At 39.8% G+C, this 19,119-nt stretch overlaps 1 protein-coding gene across 2 annotated transcripts in view; it reads right to left on the reverse strand.

Moving 5' to 3' along the window:
• pou2af1 (POU class 2 homeobox associating factor 1) overlaps positions 1–19,119 on the reverse strand; it is a 44,441-nt gene that overhangs the window by 14,913 nt on the left and 10,409 nt on the right. The window contains exon 2 of one of the 2 annotated variants that reach the window (XR_012599119.1): positions 18,217–18,348. Coding sequence is in view for 1 of the 2 variants with exons in the window: in XM_074679746.1 (XP_074535847.1) it covers positions 2,876–2,891 (16 nt within the window). In the remaining variant the exon portion in view is untranslated. Of the gene's footprint in view, positions 1–2,875; positions 2,913–18,216; positions 18,349–19,119 lie in introns of those variants that run through there. The other variant, XM_074679746.1, reaches the window with a different exon arrangement.

A 19,119-nucleotide genomic window follows, 5' to 3' on the forward strand; every position in this document is an offset into this window, starting at 1 on the left:
AAGTGAGGCAGTTTCAGGATCAGGGTCAAGGTCAAGGTCAGGGTCGTGTCTCTTTCTTAGTTGCTGGTTTGATTTGCTGTGGGATGATGACATCCCAAAACAAACCAACAACAACGCAACGAGAAAACTTAAAAAAAGAAGAAAAAAAAAAAAATATATATATATATATATATATATATATATATATATATATATATATATATATATATATATATATATATATAACCAGGAACCATGAACCATTTTTATTCACTAATGTTACACGTTACAGACATGTTTAAGAGCACCGGACTGCTAGCTGCGCTAAATATAAACGGCTACTTAAGTACTTACAAACTAACAGTGTTCACTTCTTGTCATGTAAGCCTACAGATGTCACAGCCTCTTTAACCACTATATATATATATATATATATATATATATATATATATATATATATATATATATATATATATATATATATATATATATATATATATATATATATATATATTAAAACATGACACAAAAGTTTAGCTCTACCAATCAAAATTTAAAAGAGACAGAATAATATCATTAAATAAGACATGTGAGTTAATATACCTTATACCAATATCACACATTTCTTAGTTACATTAACCTTGAAAAATCATTGTTTAATACTTATTCTGGTCTCTTGTTAAAAGTTTATTTCCTCCTGAACAGAAACCACCTGACTCACTGGAGGACACGTTTGTCTCTCTAGAAGAGCTCTTGGCATATTAAGAGATTTAAGTTATCATGATGCTCTGTATACCATAGAATAGAACCATCATAAGGAGGATTAGGTCAGTTTCCTTACAAAAAGGAACACTTAAATTGACGCACTGGTCCCTTCAAGTCTGGACCTCAACCCCATCCAACAGATTTGGGTGAGTTGTAAAATGACGAGGACAGATCTGTTGTTCATCCAAAGGAAAGCCTTTGTCTTGAGTCATAAGATAACATCAGTGTTGAAGCTCTCAGGAAATATAATGACACACTGCTAGGGTCACATGCTGCTGTAACTGCTGCAGAAGGTGGGCAAACCAAATATTAGAGTTTAAAAACTGGAGGACTAACTTCATCTGATGCTGTCAAAAAAGTTAAGAGTAGAATGAAAACATCCTTTGCACATGTCATGCAGAGAAAACTCAACACCTCCAAGAGATTTCTATAGAGGCTGAGGTGTCTTCTTACTAAAGTGTAAAAAAACTTATTTAATCACTTCTTTAAAGCTATTGGAAACATTCTTGTATTTTTGATTGTTTTTTCCCTTTCTGCAGCTATGGCAAGGTTGCACATCATCAACAAGGAAGTAAATATTGCAATATGTTTCTTATTTTTTAAAACTGTTCCTCTTGTGTATGTTCGCTGAATCTTTGCAGCAGGTTTCACATCAGATGATCAAACAGTGGATCGCTGCTGGGTAATGCCGCCTGTGTGCTGCATGGAAGGATCCGTTATGGAGATAAAAGAGCAGCCGCTGTTTCAGGATGTGGGACAGGTTGTCGTACAGTCAACAGTTAAAGGCGCAGAAGATTTCTGGCAAAGACTTTGAGAAGTGTGAGGGGTGTGCTGCGAACAAGAGCCTATCACAGCAAGTGATTTATGACAGCTGTTGGTGGCTTTAAATAAATTCACTTAAACTTTTGAAGGCATTGTCTGAAACGCCTTCAGGTGAGCCTGTGATCTGGTTCGTTGTGGTTTAGTAATCAGGTCGAGCCTGGGGTTGAGGATACAAGTGGGGCCAAAATGTTATTTATGAGTGAGCAAAGTCTGGGATGTGTTTTCCTCGTCTTATATCCTGCAGGGACACATCTCATTCTTTCACTCATTTTGTTTTAAAGCTCTTGTGTTTGGTACAGTAAGCCCAACTTGATGGACAACAAAAACCCCTGTCATGTAATAAATGCTGTTGGGTGCTGAAGCTTCGAACAGAAACTCAGACCAAGTGCAGATGTTGTTCAAAGCAATCACACATGAGCACACACAGACGGACAAACAATCAGCATCAACCAACAGAAAAGAGGAAGCTCCACAGCTGTGCACTGTTTCACTCCGGTGCAGGCCTCGAACCTTTTTGCATATCTTGATTACAGCCTGATGGCAACACGCAGCCAACTTCCAAAAAGACCACCTTCCTCTTTCCAAAAGAGTCGCAACAGCTTAAAAGATCCAGGTAACGCTTGAGAAAAAGTCAGGTTTCTGGTTAATTTTATGGAAAATAAACCAAGATATGGACTTTAACCTCATGAAGATATGACACGTAGTATAACACAGAAGGTAACAGGTCAGGCTTGGTTTTTAGTCTGAGTTATTTCATTTGAAAACCGTTCTGTTGGTTTTACAAAATAAGACCGATAAGCCTGGAAACAGCTGAAAATGAAACAAGGGTCTGTTTCTCCACATTGAACCAGGCTCAAAACCTGGTATTGATCTAAAATACTGCTCAAAAAGAAGTGAACTGGGACCTAACATTGATCATAAACTATTTTTACAATCAACAAGTTCCCATATGCAAAGATTTTGTTCTTTTTTTTGGTCTTTGCAAAAGAGCTGATTTGAAAAACAACCAAAAGCTTTAAAACAATGTTATACAGAGCTGCATGTTACAGGAGTTAATGATCGTTGTCTCCACACACTGTTTTCTTTCCCTAATAAAAGGGGAAAATGTTATAAACAAATAAAAAATCCTGTTTGTTGAATGAATCACTTGTCTGGAGTTTTCTGCAGCTCTTTCCCTCCTTCAGCCAAAGTTAAGGTAAACTGTAACTCGTGATTTGAATCATTGTTTCGTTTCACAGAACACAATCTAAAAATATCTAAAAAGATTTTAAATTTAATTTAATCCAGGTATAAAAAATGTTGTACTTACATTTTTCCCAGTGCATACTTTGTTTGTGGATTAAAGCGTCAAGTTAAAGTGAGGAGAAATCAAAGTGGCGGGCTGACTGACGTTCTTTATAACAGCCTGAAGACGGCCAACTACTCCCCTGAGATGTCACAGCCTCTCTAACCACAAATCTTCCTTCTGCAGCTTCTTTCAGAGCTGGTTCTGTCTGAGTCGGATCATAACTGAGAAATGTTTCGAGAAGAGAAACACAGAAGAGGACAGAAACAATACTTACTGACAGCAGCAAGCAAAGAAAACTCTGTTTCCTGTCGCTAACAGTGAAAGGAATGAACCCTGAAACAAAGTTTAATCAAATTATAATTAGTATGAAGAGCAAAATCAGTATGAGGTGCAATGCTGATGGGATGTTGCTGTGTTGAGATTGCCAGATTTGGATTATTATAGCTATTTGTCCCCTGAACCCAAACCTTAACACACCAACTGCATTACAGGCCCACGTGTTGCACGTTGAGTGAACAGATGTTTACAAAGACAGCGCTGTAACATATCAGAAATCAGGATTTTCTGAGGTGTTAAGTTGTCAAAACATTTTACTGTAAGTATGAGTTGTTGATGGATTTATATTTTTATTCCTTGTTTTGGACAGTGTACAGTTAGAGTAAGCTGTGATCTAGCTTGAATTTTTCAGTTTTTACATGTTCAGGAGTCGTTTGGCCTGCTTTTGGTTCACATTGGAAAGTCCCACTTTGTGAAAGTAAATCATAATTCTGTTACCAACGTCAGGATTTATCTTGTGAAGTTGGTGTAGATTCGACATGTTGATCCCTGATGAGTGTCCCAGTTTAACCTGCCTTAAACACTTACAGAAAGATGAGAATCAAACTCACTATGAAAGACAAAAGAATTAACTGAGAGTCATTTTAGAAAGCATTAAATGGCTCAGTTTGTGAGTTGCTGAGGTGTTACTGTTTCAGTACAGATCCAGACGGCTGGACACCTTTCTAGCTCTCAGAATAAGTTTTGAAATGACAAATCGTGAAATCTTGTTTGATGTCATGGGAAAGAGATGAACCTTTCAACCTGATCGGTCCTGCTGCTGTTTTAGGCTGTGGCATTTTCAAACAGAGGGGTTTGCCGGGCCCGGCCTGTGGAGGCCTGTAGAGGCATGTGAGGGGAGAATTAATCCAGATTGTGGCCTTTGTAACGCATGATCAGAACATCTTGATAAGAGACAATAGGCTTCAATTCATCTAATGTTGTAGCTGGAAAAGTAAAGATGAGTCAGCTTCTCAGGCAGGTTCACAAGCTGGTCAAAAGAATCAACAGTAGAGGCTGGGAAAAGGCCTCTGATTGGCTACATGCACTGCACAAATAATGAGTACCAGGACTCAAGGATTAAGTCAGACTGAAAAGTTCCTCAAGACAAGAGGCAGAATCAAACTGGTGGTTTGTTTTTTCATAGGACACTGTTAATCCGGATTTTAAAATCTCATTCCCAGCAGGAACTGCTAATTCCTCTTTCTTTTGTGCCTTAACATCAGATCCGTAAAATTTCAAAATGTCAACTTTTAGCAATCATGGATAACTGTCGGCGTCTTTATTTAAAAAGTAAAGATCAAGACAGTACATTAAAACATAAAGCACTGATTTAGCTCTGAATCAGCAAAGCGGGGATCTTGTGCAGAGGCGACAGTCCTCATCACACCGGCTGCTCAGCTCCCTGTCCTGTCACCAGACTGCAAAAAACTGATATTTGATCAAGTGATGCTGTATTATTTTAAGTTAAAATTGTCTATTAGACATAAGATTTAGTCTAATAAGACAGTTTTTACTAAAAAAATAAAACATTAAAGCTGGCCTCTCACTCCCTCCAGTTCTTCTTTCTTCACGAGCTGTCCTAACACATAAAAATAAAACACCCCGGCATTAATCTTTAAAATGAAAAGAACATTTTACAAGGAAAGTCAAAAAGATATACAATGGGTTCTACTATTTCTGCTCTGTAAATAACCACACAATGTAGGTTACTAATCCAACTCCTTACACTGTGAGTAGCTACGCACCAAGTTCGACAGCAAGGTCTAATAACTGAAGCAAAACTTTGAGTGGAGTGAGTTTGGAAGAAAACTGCCATGAGGAGTTACTTTTATCTGTTTATGAAGCAGGCAGAAGAAGTTATTGTGTTTTTCTTGATGACCATACTCCATCAAAACAATTTGCAGTGACACGACCAATTCAAAAAAAAAATGCAGCACATTGCAGACACTCTGTGTTATGGATGGATTTAAATGCTGAAGAAAACTTCAGGATATATTTTATCAAAAAGCACGCACATGAGAGTTACAGGTGAAGGATGCACAGCCTCATCCCCAGGGGGCGCCAAAATCAACACTAACTGAAAAGTTCCTCTTAAGATCAACAAATTCTGCTGGAGAGGAGCCGCCAGCTAATGTTTCATTTCGCATCTTGGAGTGTTTTGCTCAATAATTTCAACTTCATTGTTTCAATAAATCTGCACTTACACATGAAAATAGCACTTTTTTTACAGGCAAGAGCAATAGAGAGCAAGTTACAGCAAATGAAAAAGATGGAAAAATTGAACCAAAAATATTACATATGAAACTTTTATGAAACCCTGCAGTGATTTTGCTCATTCTTCCAAAAAGATCACATCAGACAATACAATCAGTGTATTTTTTTCATTAGGCTTCATTATTTCATCTCTGTCTTTTATTCTGAGCAGCACTCTGCTGTGTGTCTGTTTCTCCGGAGATGCAGGAGGGAAACACCTGCATGTTCGTCATGGTTCCTTGACCAGCAGCTCACAGAAACCACAGCAGAAACTTCGACACGGCTGCATCTCTCACTTCAGCCCAAATAATGATTCTCTTTTTGTTTCTGTCTTTGGATGTCCTTTGTTTTGTAGGAATCACAAAAATATGTAAATGACACACATAAAATATCCTCTTGTTAAAGGAAACAAGACCATTTTTAGCCCAACACTGCCTCACACTTCCCTCAAAGCTGAGAGCAACACGTTAAGTTATTAAACCACGCAAAACAAGAGCAGAGACAAAGCTGAGAACTTACATCTTCACAGAGAGTCTCAGAGCAGCTCCAAAGAGTTTAATCCCTCTATTTGAGATCAGACTGTGGAGAGCTGCTGAGCTTTAAATGTGTGCAGTGAGTGATGCAAAGCAAGGCAAAGAAAGGCGATGCAAAGAGGGGAAAGTCTGAGCTGCTACAGTCTGTAACTCAGGGACATGCTTGTTAATTGTTTAGATAACTGCAGTGTGGATTTACTTCACAGTGCTGAGGGGACCAAAATCCGTGTTCTTAGCTGTAAAGCTCAGATACTTGTACAAAGGGTGCTGTTAAAACAGAAAACTTGACAAATTTTAAAAACGTATGTGCAGAACTTCTTCTCACTGCTTGTTAGTTATACGGGAGCCAGCCAATTGTCAGAGGGCCTGTTAGTCAGAAGGCCATTGAGTCAGAAGGTCCAGTAGTTGGTCAGAACATCAGAAGGCCTGTTAGTCCCAAAATTAGAAGGCCCAATAGTGGCCTTCAGATTTTCTGACTAGTGGGTCTTCTGATTAATCAACTTGTTACATTTTGAGTTTTTTATTTTTTTTAAATTACATTTTGAGCTCAGAAATTTTGTGACTTTTTTTTACATTTCAGGCTTTTTTACTCTTTTTTATATTACATTTTGGGTCATTGTCACAAATCAGGCTCTGACAGGGCCTTCTGACTAATAGGCCTACTGAGACAGGTTACTCTAAATTAGCTGAAGGTGTGAGTGTGAATGGTAATCATGACTGAATGATGAACACATTAGCCCTGTGATGGACTGGCCACCCAGGCTCTTGTTCAGTGACAGCAGGGGTTTGCCCCCCTGGGGTTCCCTCCAGGAGCGATAAAGCTATAAAGCTATTGTTGGTCTCTGTCAAGAAAGAGGGCGTCTGTGTTATCACTTGTTGATCTTGTCCTCAACATTTTTTAAGTTGTGTTTAAAAAGATGAAAAGAAACAAAAAAAAAAGTCCTAAGATACTTAGATTAGCTGGTTTGTAGAAAATCAGACAACCTGTGAGCACATATTGCTTCTGACATTAATCTACAGTCACTGATCCAGGTTTAGTCGCCTCAGGGGTTTTCATCAAAGAATTGTGGGAGACAGATCAAACATTTTCTGTTTATCTCTATTTAGGTTTATTTATTTATAATAAAGGATGAAATATGTAGTTTTAACTGTTGTTTTTCATTTTGAAAGGCAATTTACGACCCCCTATCAGTGTTTTGTGGCCGCCCAGGGGGCCCTCACCCCCACTTTTGGCACCACTGTGTTACAGCAGTGTGTCGTTAGTCACCTCCTCTGACACCAACTCAGTGACAGTCGTTAAAGTAACTTTATATACAACTAATCATCTTACTCTGGGTCTTATGTGGAGGCATCATTCAGTCAGTTTGATCAAAGCTGAGTCTCCTCACTGGAGCTTTAAGTTTCATAACGACATTAACATCTACTTCTGCAGGTAGAGGGAGGATAAAAAAGTGGCAGGTCTTAAAGTAAGTTATAGATAAAGACAGATGGACTCATCTGTCCACAGAGACGGCTCAGTCATTTCTCAGTCTGAGTCTCATTCATCAGTCAAGCGTGTGGGCCCAGTCTCAGGCCTGATCCTATCTCTGCTCTCACTTCACTCCATCACAGGCTTGACCACTGACCCAGACGAACACAATGCATCATCCTACGAGCCTCATGTGTCTCCATCACATTGTTAATCCTCATTATCTGATCGTTTAAAAAGACAAATGGTTTCAGTGGGTCCCTGCAGATGTTATAAATCCGTTTTTTAAACCGTCGAGTTTCACAACAGGCTGACAGTCCTCATCTTCACGTGTAATGAGTCAGTTTAAAGAATGACTCATTCTAGGAAAGATTAAAGGAATCATGATCACTATTAAGTGCAAACAAGTTAGGTCAGATAGGAGCTGACTTGAAAGAAACGGCCTAAGGACATTGCAGTACACACACCGTCCTCTAGAGGGCCCTGAGAGCTGACCTGCTCAGCATTAAAGAAAATCTCACAGAGTGAGTTTCACATTTTGTAGAAATAATTCCAAATAAGAGCTACAGACAGTGAGCTGTAAGAACAAAAGCAAGTAAGAGCGTCAGAGTGAAAACTGGTTGATGCTTTATGGGAATTCTTAATGCACAAAACAGCTGCTTAGGATAGATATCAGAGGATCCTGCAAAAAGTCTCTTTAAGTGATGCATTTGATGGTCTAAATAACAAATAAATCTAGATTTACGTCACAAACACAAACCTTTACATGAACCAGATGAAATGAGCATCGAGATAAGATGCACCACTTTTACACAGGGGGTGCCAAAAAGTTTCTTTCTGCAGCTTTAAATATTTGTTTTCTGGCATGTTCCTTTTCCCTTCAGCCTGCCCCACCAGGTGGCTACATCACACTTTGGGTGGCACCAGAGAACTGGTCCAGGGAGGCGTCTGAAGCTGGACAGACTTCTCGCTTTACATGCAACATAGTCAAAACCAGCTTAAAAACTTCTGATTCTTCCTCAGAGCTGTCTATCACTGGTATTCTGCAACAAGCCTGACAGTAAAAAGAATAAAATGAAGTCAATGAGGAACATTTATAAAAGTTATTTTTGTGCAGAGCTAACCTCATAAGTTGGAAAACAACTTGGAGCATTTTTGCTTTAAAAAACAACAGGGAAAAGAAATAAATTTCATCTGTGTTTTACTTCTAAAAAGTCTCAATCATTTGTCTGTCTCATGTTTAAGGTGTCTGTGCTTTCTGTTATTTGATCTTAAATGCTTGGATGAAGTTTAGGGATGTAACAACTTGCCCAGCACATGCATTACATTTCATGCAACCAACTAGAGCTGCACAGATTTCATACTTTACATACATCTTGCTCAAAACCATCTGATGAATTCCCCCCTCCCAATCTGACGGTCTGTTGAAACTGAAAGACTTTTGGGCTGTCTCTCTGCTTCAGGTCTACCTTTCATTTATCAACTGCAGGCTCCGGCTCAGGGTTTTGAGAATTGTTGTTTTCACTCTACAAATTGTTACAGAGTCATGAGGTCAGAGCCCAAACTTTCAATACACTGTCCTGCTGCTGCAGTTTCAGTGAGTACATGGGTTGTCTAAAAGTAATGTGCATCACAGCATGATGTCCAAGATAGTGGAGAAGCACCACTGTGTCACATTTTGTTGTTGATGCTACTTGCAACTTGATCAGCAAATGAGGGGAAATGAACATAACACGGCGCTACCCAAGTAGCTGCCTGTTGCAGCAGCTCTCTCGTCTTTGTCCGTTTCTTGTAATTTTTTCGTCTCTTTTTCGTCATCTTTGTATTTGGAGTGGATCATCACTTTGTATGGTTCATTGTCGGTAACGGACACCAAACTTTTTGTGGCTTCGGCGGTATTTTTTACTACTTTTCTCCTGTGTTTGTCTAGAGATCCTACATGTAACCATGGCTGCATTGTTTACATGCAAAATTAGCTGTTAGCAGCCTGTAGCATGTAAATGCTAACTAGTGTAGGGCTTGATGATTTCCCTCGAGCTGAGGAGAAGGAGGTGAGGACGACGTGCTGGTTCTCGGATGTGAGCTGGGAGGTGACGACGTGGACCTGTCTTTCCATCCATCGTTGTTGGGAACGTGGGATCTCGCTCCGGGGGATGGATGAGCTAGCTGTGCTAATCCAGCGGCATCGTGCTGTTCACGGACGTGGCTGACGGAGCTGACATCGGATGCCGCAACACATCGGAGGAGCTTCGCCTGCTGTGAGCAGACAGGATCCAGGAGACAGAGACTGAACAGACTGCTGGGGAGGCTCAGTCCTGGACCCTGTGGAGGTGGAGACTGGCTGGGCTGGAGAGTGGTGGATGAGTGGTGGACGGGATGTCGTCATCTAATTTCTTATGGACATTTTTGCACTTTCTATACTCTTTCTTACTTTTGTTTTCTTAAATGCGGTGACTCCTGAATTTCCCCTCGGGGATAAATAAAGTATTTTCTATTCTATTCTATTCTATTCTATTCTATTCTATTCTATAAACTGACAAGCAGATAAGATTATAGAGCTGTTTCAGTGCATGTACAGTCTGCATGTTGCAAACATCACTCCTGCTCACCTGGTGTCAGTCAATACACCTCACCCTGACCTGCTGCATTCCCAGCTCACCTCAAATACTTTAGGAAATTTGAGGATTGAGCTGGTCTTGTAAACATGTTGCTCACCTTGTAAATGCAGGGAGCGTGCACAGGAAGCAGCTTGTGCAACTCTAAATGACAATTTTGGATATGAAGTAAAAGTGTTTCAGCAAAAGCTTGAGTAAGCATGAAAGGTTCATCATATCACACATGGTGTAAAATGTTATTGCTGAAGAGCTGTTGGCATATGATTTACAAGCTGTGCTGTTCTCCTGCTGCAGAACCACAAGAGTCATACAATTTGATGACCACAGGGAGCAAAAGCCACCAGTGCTCCTCAGTGATCCCTGTCTCCATCTGGAGACCTGACAGGCCAATGTGTTTTCTTTCATAATGTTTTTCTTCAGAGCTGCACTTAACCCCAATATCCAGTTCAGTGATCCCTGTACTAAAACACAGCGTGCAGCTCAGGACCTCACTGCTGCTCCACATTACTCTGACCCCTCTGACCTCACACAGAGCCTGAGAGTCGTGTGGCATGCTTCTTTGTGTGTGTGTGTGTGTGTGTGTGTTTGTGTGTGTTTAAATTTAAATGGCAATTTGTGATTGAAGCACTGTTCCATTCAAATGAAAGGAATGTGATGGTAGATAGTCGTCGTGATCCTGGTAGTCTGCCGGAGGGGCTGAAAGCAAAATGATTGAGAGGGAGGAGCTCTGTGTGTGTGTGTGTCTGTGTGTGTGTAAAAGCTCTACTTGGTCTTGACCTGTGTGTACATGCCGGGCCTTAAAGTGCCTGAAACACGCCTCAACCTGCAAAGCAAATAAATCCTGCTTACGGGGAACTGTGGTTACACTTTCACCTTTCACTCACTGACTCTCTCTCTCTGTCACACACACACACACACACACACACACACACACACACACACACACACACACACACACACACACACACACACACACACACACACACACACACACACACACACACAATGTATATATATATCAGTATGTAAGGTGGTGGAGGATAGCACTGGCCCTTCACCTGCGCAGAGGATCCAGCATCAAGCTCGTAGCGACTGAAACAAACAGTCCAAGAGGAGAAAGCTGTGGCGTGCTTACACAGCTGCTCAGGCTGAATAAGAGTTCAAACAGAGCAGGAAAAAGAGAGCAGCAAGTGTGAAAAGGCAGGTTAGTAAGTTCTCATGAGTACATAATGATGAAAAAGAGTTAATATTTACAGTTCTTGATGCTGAGTAAAGACTGATAAATACAAAACAGCTGGAAAGTCCCTTCAGGTTTTGGCAAAAATTTGCCTCACACACACACACAAGGCTTTTGATTTCTGTGATTCAAGATATTAAAAATATAATCACTAATATTCAATGAAAGGTTTCTAAAGCATTTATTTGCAGTTATTTCAGCTGCAAATCTGAATAGACCTTCAAAAAGGAGCATTTCATCATATAATTAGGATACAGAAATGTAGGTTCTGCTTTAAGGGATCAAATCAATGACAGGCTTTATAATAATGTGTAAGATAATTCCTGTTGTCTTGAGCTAATGAACAACCCAGCATAGTATAGACATTTGTTTTGGGGGGTCATGAATTCCTGCTGCTCTTTTTTTCTGCAGATGATTAAAGCACAGTGACTTTATTCAGTCTGGCTTCGCTGAGAAGATTGTCATTAAGGAAAACTGCTTTAAGCAAATGAGGATGTCAGTGCTAGAAACACCGCTGAGAATACCGACAACATTCCGTCAGGAGTCAGTTTTAGTAAGAGCAAAGCTTTGCTCCACAGGTGCACCTGACTGCTGGATATGATTCATCAGCATCACCACTTCACAGACCACCTGATCACACAAATCTTCATCTTGACCAGGCTGTGTGAAAAACGGAATGAAGTCTCACTGATGTCCTGTCTGGTTTTTTAGGAGTTATGAAGCAAAAAGATGAAGCCCAGCAGGTTGTAAACACTAATCCACTGTAAATGCAAATTGTACCATAGGTGTTACTTTTTTTTTTTTGTTGTTTTTTGCTTTTGCTTTTTGCTGTCATTTTGTAAACTCCAGAATTTCAAGAACTTTGTTTAGTTTTTTCATCTAAAAGACTTGGACTATAGAGACGTCTAGTGTGTGACACCAAAATGAGCCAAAGCTACTGTCCTCTTCTAAACAAATACACCTCATGCCTGTTATCCCCTAAACCAAACATAGTGTCATCTAGATTTTTCTTTTCAATTAGCTCCTACACCATCACCACCAATTAAAATGTCTCTGACTTTCTGTGTCTTTGTTAAAAATTATTCATTAAGTTGCTGAATCATGTTTCTTTATTTCATTCAAATCATTCATTTAAAATGTCTCGCATTCTTGTTCTTCTTGTTCTTGTTATTGTTATTCTTCTTGTTCTGTTTCTTCTTCTTCTTGTCCTTCTTGTCTTTCTCCTCCTCCTCTTCCTCCTCTTTCTGTAATTCTTCATCTTTTTCGGCATTTTGATGTGGTTTTGGCACCTTCCCAAAGACCTCGTGGAACTTCTGGATGCGTTCCAACTGTTTTTCTGTGTCGAGCTTGTCCACACCTTCCACTTGAGTGTCATACTTGCGAATCTTATCATACATTTGAAAGATGGAAATCTTGTACTTAGTGAGTTTTAGTGTTCCCTTTCTTGCCGTTGCCTGAAGTTGGTCATGTGTTGCTTTCAAACTTGCTACTTCAGCGAGCTCCTTGTCTAGCTCTCTCTGCAGCTTCTCTTTCACAAAGAGAAACCGAGCTTCCACTAACTTATTCCGCTGCACCAGTGACAACAAGGCCTTGTCCTCCTCATTGAGCTGGCGTGAAAGCTTGGCCCACTCCTTAGTAAGCTCTGCTTTGTTGTTGATGATGCTTTCAAAGTGGTCGGCGAGGTCATCCACGTCTTTAAACTCTGTCATCGGCAGCAATCGCTCAATGATCTCTGTGTACACACTATATTCCTGTAGCTCACGCTTCTGCTCCGCTACCTTTTCCATCAGTTGGACATAATACTCATCCTGCTTCCTCAGGTCCTCATCCAGCTGACGCTCTTCCTCCATTCCGTTGCTAGGCGCTACCCAAGTAGCTGCCTGTTGCAGCAGCTCTCTCGTCTTTGTCCGTTTCTTGTAATTTTTTCGTCTCTTTTTCGTCATCTTTGTATTTGGAGTGGATCATCACTTTGTGTGGTTCATTGTTGGTCATGGACACCAAACTTTTTGTGGCTTCGGAGATATTTTTTACTACTTTTCTCCTGTGTTTGTCTGGAGATCCTACATGTAACCATGGCTGCATTGTTTACATGCAAAATTAGCTGTTAGCAGCCTGTAGCATGTAAATGCTAACCAGTGTAGGGCTTGATGATTTCCCTCGAGCTGAGGAGAAGGAGGTGAGGATGATGTGCTGGTTCTCGGATGTGAGCTGGGAGGTGACGACGTGGACCTGTCCTTCCATCCATTGTTGTTGGGAACGTGAGATCTCGCTCCGGGGGATGGACGAGCTAGCTGTGCTAACCCAGCGGCATCGTGCTGTTCACGGACGTGGCTGATGGAGCTGACATCGGACGCCGGCGCCACATTGGAGGAGCTTCGCCTGCTGTGAGCAGACAGGATCCAGGAGACAGAGACTGAACAGACTGCTGGGGAGGCTCAGTCCTGGACCCTGTGGAGGTGGAGACTGGCTGGGCTGGAGAGTGGTGGACGGGATGACGTCATCTAATTTCTTATGGACTTTTTTGCACTTTCTATACTCTTTCTTACTTTTGTTTTCTTAAATGCTGCGGTGACTCCTGAATTTCCCCTCGGGGATAAATAAAGTATTTTCTATTCTATTTCTATTTCTATTCGTTTTTTTAATCCCTCAGCAAGTTCGATGGCCTCCACTTCCTCTTTCAGCAGTCCCTTTCCCATCTCCTCCACTTCTTGGATCTCCTTCACCAGACTTGTAATGTCCTGCTTCAAACCTTTTAACTCCTCGTCGTCTTCACTGGAGTCTGACAAACTACCACCACCTTCAGCCAGCTCCTGAAGGATCTGCTGCCAATCAGCTGTTTCTTGTCCGGTGTCCTGCCAAAAGAGACAAAGATTACAATCATCTTCACTGAAAATCTAACTTTAAAATCATGTTGTTTTTCCTGACTGAGAATTTTCAAGGGTCATCTTTCTCTGAAACATGTTTTCAGACCACTCTGGATAAACACCATACAGCTTCACCAAACAATAAACTAAAAAGTCTAGTTTGTAAAGTACATTGTACTGAAATCATTTCTTTCCCAAATCAGGACGCTTGAAGAACAGCTTTACATTGTTATAGTAGATTTTAAAAAGTTTTTCCAAAAACAAAAATGATGGAGTTTGAAACATGGAATTAAAATTCACGTGATCATTAATAAATAGATTAAAAAGGGTATAAGTTTTACCTTTTTCTTTGAATGCTCTACTTTGAGCTCATCCAAACTTCTCAGCACCTGCTGAAGCTCCTTGTCCTCCCACTCAAGGGCTTTCTCTTCCATGTTGTCCTTCAGTAATGTCAGGCCGGTGCTGGTCCTGTCGAGGGAGTCTGGAGACACAGAACTTCCCCCTGCAGTCAGCTCCTTGTCCAAATCAGAGGCAGCACTTCTGCTCATCGTTTTCTTTCTTATATTCGAGGTTAATCAACGCACACTCTCCACTCTGTTTTCCTGTCACAGGTTATGATGTCTTCTGATGTTTGTTATGTTTTCACTGTTGTTGTGCTCTGAAACCGTTGATGGCATCTTTTAAATTTACAATTGGAAAATACTCAACCACAGCTCAGTGAGAATAATACTGTTATTTTTATTTTTGCTGTTACTAACTGTTGACTTTAGCCTTAGTGGTTTCCATTGTTACAACATCTGGAGAGTGAATCTTCCTGAATCCATTCTGGTGTCGTGTTTTGTGTAAAGATAAACCAATCAGATACACGGTGCTGAAAGGTCATTTAAACCAAAACACCAGCATAGAGCTTCAAACACAGGGCACGTCCACAGACATGACACTTTTGACCGTTGGCCTTATTTTGTGAAATATTACCCCACACTTTGGACCATTTCTGCTACGTCCCAGACTTCCTGGTTGTCCTTCACACTCACCACCTCTCACAACTCATGACGTCATTGTTTTGTAGGTGGGAGGTATAGATAGAACCACTTTGTTCAAACCTAAAACATGAAACTCCACCACAGACACTTCCTTTAGAGTAAAATAGGTCCTAGCTCTAAAACCTTTTTAATCGCATTTATATTTATATTTTAACATTATTAAATTGTTTTTCTCAAAGCAAAGAGGCTTTTAAAGCCTCTCTTCAGCAACACATATAATAGATAGAATAGAATAGAAAATACTTTATTTATCCCCAAGGGGAAATTCAGGAATAACATAAAACATATCATCATGTCACAGCTTTGTGACCAAGCCTTTGAAGCTTTTCAACTGTTTGATAGTGGATTGGGATAAAAGATTTCCCTTGTTGCCAGGATGTCGAGTAAGAAACATAAATAAAGCAGATATGTGAAATAGTTTGTACAGTTAAAGTTGAAAAAAATATGTAAATGCAAGAACCGCTACTAGCCTCCTGAGGCCACACACACCAAAAAGATCATTTTAACAGTAGGTCCACCTATAACAATCACAGTTCAGGTATTTGCGTGACACCTGAGGTGGTCAATCAACCTCTCAAAAAAACACACACACACACACACACATACACACAAACACACACACACACACACACACACACACACACACACACACACACACACACACACACACACACACACACACACACACACACACACACACACACACACACACACACACTGAGCACACCTCTGGCTGTTGGGTGAGAGGAATTAAGGACACATACGGCTTTTATTAAAATACTAAATCATTGCAAGTTAAGTATGTGTTAAATGCTTCAGTATTTTATCACTGCCACGCTGTTATTATATCTTAGAGGAGAAATGTTCTTTCCGGATGTATAAGGAAATAAAAACATTCCATGTATCCATCTCCATCCTCCTCCTCTCTCTGCGATGTGATGGAAATAAATTACTTTTTGAAGGCTCTTGACAAGTTTAATCTTGAGTATTTCCCTTTCTATCTGCTCCCAAACACACTTCAGACTCACATGCAAATCTGATTATTTGACAGCTGGAGCTGCTCTCTTTGTCAATAATTCATCAGCCACTAACAAACAGCCCAGAGTTACAGATTGACTTTAGTAAGCCCAAAACTGATCAGCTACATTATTCCTCTGTACTCATCAGCTCAGCTATCACCACAGGGGGTGTTTTCATACAGCTGGACATCAACTAAGCAGAGACAAATCTCTTTGTTATATCCGAGTCGTAAAATACTCTGACATGTTGCAGAGACAATTGAAGATCTCATTTCATTTTCATTTTACATCACTGTAAGTCTTAGGTTTTACTGCAGAAATCAACATTTTAACTTAATTAATTCAGCATTTACATGACTTTCTAAGTGTACTATGCATAGGGATGGGTACCGAATTAGGTACCTTTATAAGTACTGACTGAATTGTGTCAGTACCGATTCACATAATCGCATCCTTGTGGCCACGAGAGAGAGCGTAGCTTTGAGGTATCATTATTAAACAAAATAAGATTTATTACCATGTAAACACACAGAAGTACCAAAGATTGGTACCGATGAGTACCGAAACCGATTGCCGGGTACCAGGCATCGGTACTGTATTGTTTCAAATGTGAAAAGTACCTATCCCTAAGTACACATGGCACTGTAAGTCATTTTAGATATCTCCTTATTTATTATGTTTTTAGTTTATTTGTTGTGCTATGTGCACATTCAGTAAATCTGATGCACTTTTAAAGCTCCTGTGATAAACTTTCTGTCTGTGCTGACTCTTGTGCCCCCTTGTGGACAACATGTCACCTTTCTTCTTTTTGTTTAATGACATGTTTTAGTTATGTTTAGCCAACCAAAAAAACTGTTTCAGACTGATGGATTAATAATTTAATTATTAAGTGCCCATTTTGTTACTGATGGCCTCAGATATTGGTTTGTCTGTTTGTTTTACCTCATAAAGTTTAAAAAAAAACAGCAGTTTCAGTCTCCTTTTTAAAAAGCTAAGTCCTTGAAGGACCTTTAGGTTTGAATTGTCTTTAAATTATCATTAACCAGAAAAGCACTCAGAGAGCTCAGACCTCCACCAAGCATATTGTGTTTGTCACGCAACACTTTAGTCCTACTTTAATGTTATACTCCCTTTCAGCAGACTGTCTGCTACAATTTGGTGCTAGTTGCAGGTTTGTACAATAATTTGTTACCTGACAGTGTTTAAAATTATGATGACCCAGTACACATTTCATATTCTTAGTATCCAGAATATTGGCAGGATCTGGATCATACTTTTACATCCGTCAGAAATTATGGTGACCTTGTCTTGTATTGTTTTGCAAAGCAATCTGACCATTTATCATGGAGTTATATACACATAAGGTGAAAACAGCCCTATGTCACAATGATAAAGAACCCTTAAAAAAAAAATCCTGGATCCAGATGGTGATCCAGATCACCTTCACAATGTAATCACTTCTTCCTTTTCCCATTTTGAACATTTCCTAAAAAGTTTCATCAAGTTCCCTTTGTTACGTTTTGAGTTATATTGTTCACAGAAAAACAAACAAACTCTCCCAAAAACATAACCTCCTTTGCAGAGGTAACCAGGATCTTAAAGTTTGAAGACTAGGCTTAAGACTAAACATACATGCATAGTTGATTTTTTTTTTTGTTTCTGTAATTTTGCCTCAGTTTGATAGGTCAATTAAAAGAGACAAGGACGTGTGGAAGTGAGACGGGAAGGGAGGACATGCAGCAAAGGGTCCAAGCTGGGAGTTGAACCACTGACTGGCCTAGCGGGGCCTAAATAAATGAGATGAGTATTTAAACCACAAAGTTAGCCAGCTATACCAAACTGAAAACTGGTATCTAAAAGATTCTTTCTGTATTGATTCTTCTTTAAACACCAACAAATGTTGGAAAGCTATGAACATGCCTTATAACAATTATAACTGGATAATTTTTTCCTTGGAATGGGATATTCCTCAATGTGTTGACAGTTTAAGTTGAGTTTAAGGATTTAAATACCTCATCTGTCATCTGAGCTCCAGGTCCAGACTCTGCACGGCATCAGTTCTGTTGGTGTGCTGCATCTTTGCTGGTGAACCAGATCCCCCTTAAAGAGCCTGCAGAGCCACCATCTGATGGACTGATGCCATTCTGCAGTTCAAGCATAAAACATCACTTTACTGTTTGAAATAAGTACCAAGAGACACTAAATCAGGACAATTTTATTAATAAAGCACATTTAAGACAACCAAGGTTAATCAAAGTGTATAAAACTTAGGTAACCACATGATAATATAAAAAAACGTGAATCTTTAAAGTAGTCCTCTCATCCTGACAATATATTTTAAAACTGATTTTAAGCATTCAACAGATCTCATTTGGATTTTCTTTTGAAGGAATCAAAGATAAAGCATGATATTAATGAAAAAATCTATCCACTCCTCTTGAATTTTAGACATACTGGGTTATCTGCTGATCACCTGCAGACACGACCAGGAAGTTTTTGGAACTTCCCTTTTTGTTTTTTGGTAACTGTGCCAGGTGTTCTTACAGTTTATCTTAGTTAAACATCAGCTTCCTTCAGACCAAGTAAAGTTCTCTCGAAGCTGTCCTTCTATCTCATTATTTCTCAGGAAAAATAAACTGAAGGGAATTTTACAACTTAAAAAAGTTGATGATTTACAGAGCACTTTGAGTCAGGTGAGAGGGGAGCATGGATTGAATTTTAAATAAAAGAGTAACAGGAGAAAAATGCATCACGTTGTAACAAGTTGTGCATAAACTGATTAAACTTTGTGTGAGAGTGACTCATGTTTGAGTGTTTGAGGGTTCATGATGAGTTTGGAGAAGTTTGGGCTTGTGCTCATATTGGTTTAACTGATCCCAATCTTAAAGGATGGGTTAACCACGGTGCTTTCTTCA

Source organism: Halichoeres trimaculatus, unplaced genomic scaffold, assembly GCF_033239565.1.
Source record: "Halichoeres trimaculatus isolate MK-OKI-2021-1 unplaced genomic scaffold, fHalTri1.1 fHalTri1_scaffold_9, whole genome shotgun sequence".
In the NCBI taxonomy this organism is placed as follows: Eukaryota; Metazoa; Chordata; class Actinopteri; order Labriformes; family Labridae; genus Halichoeres; species Halichoeres trimaculatus.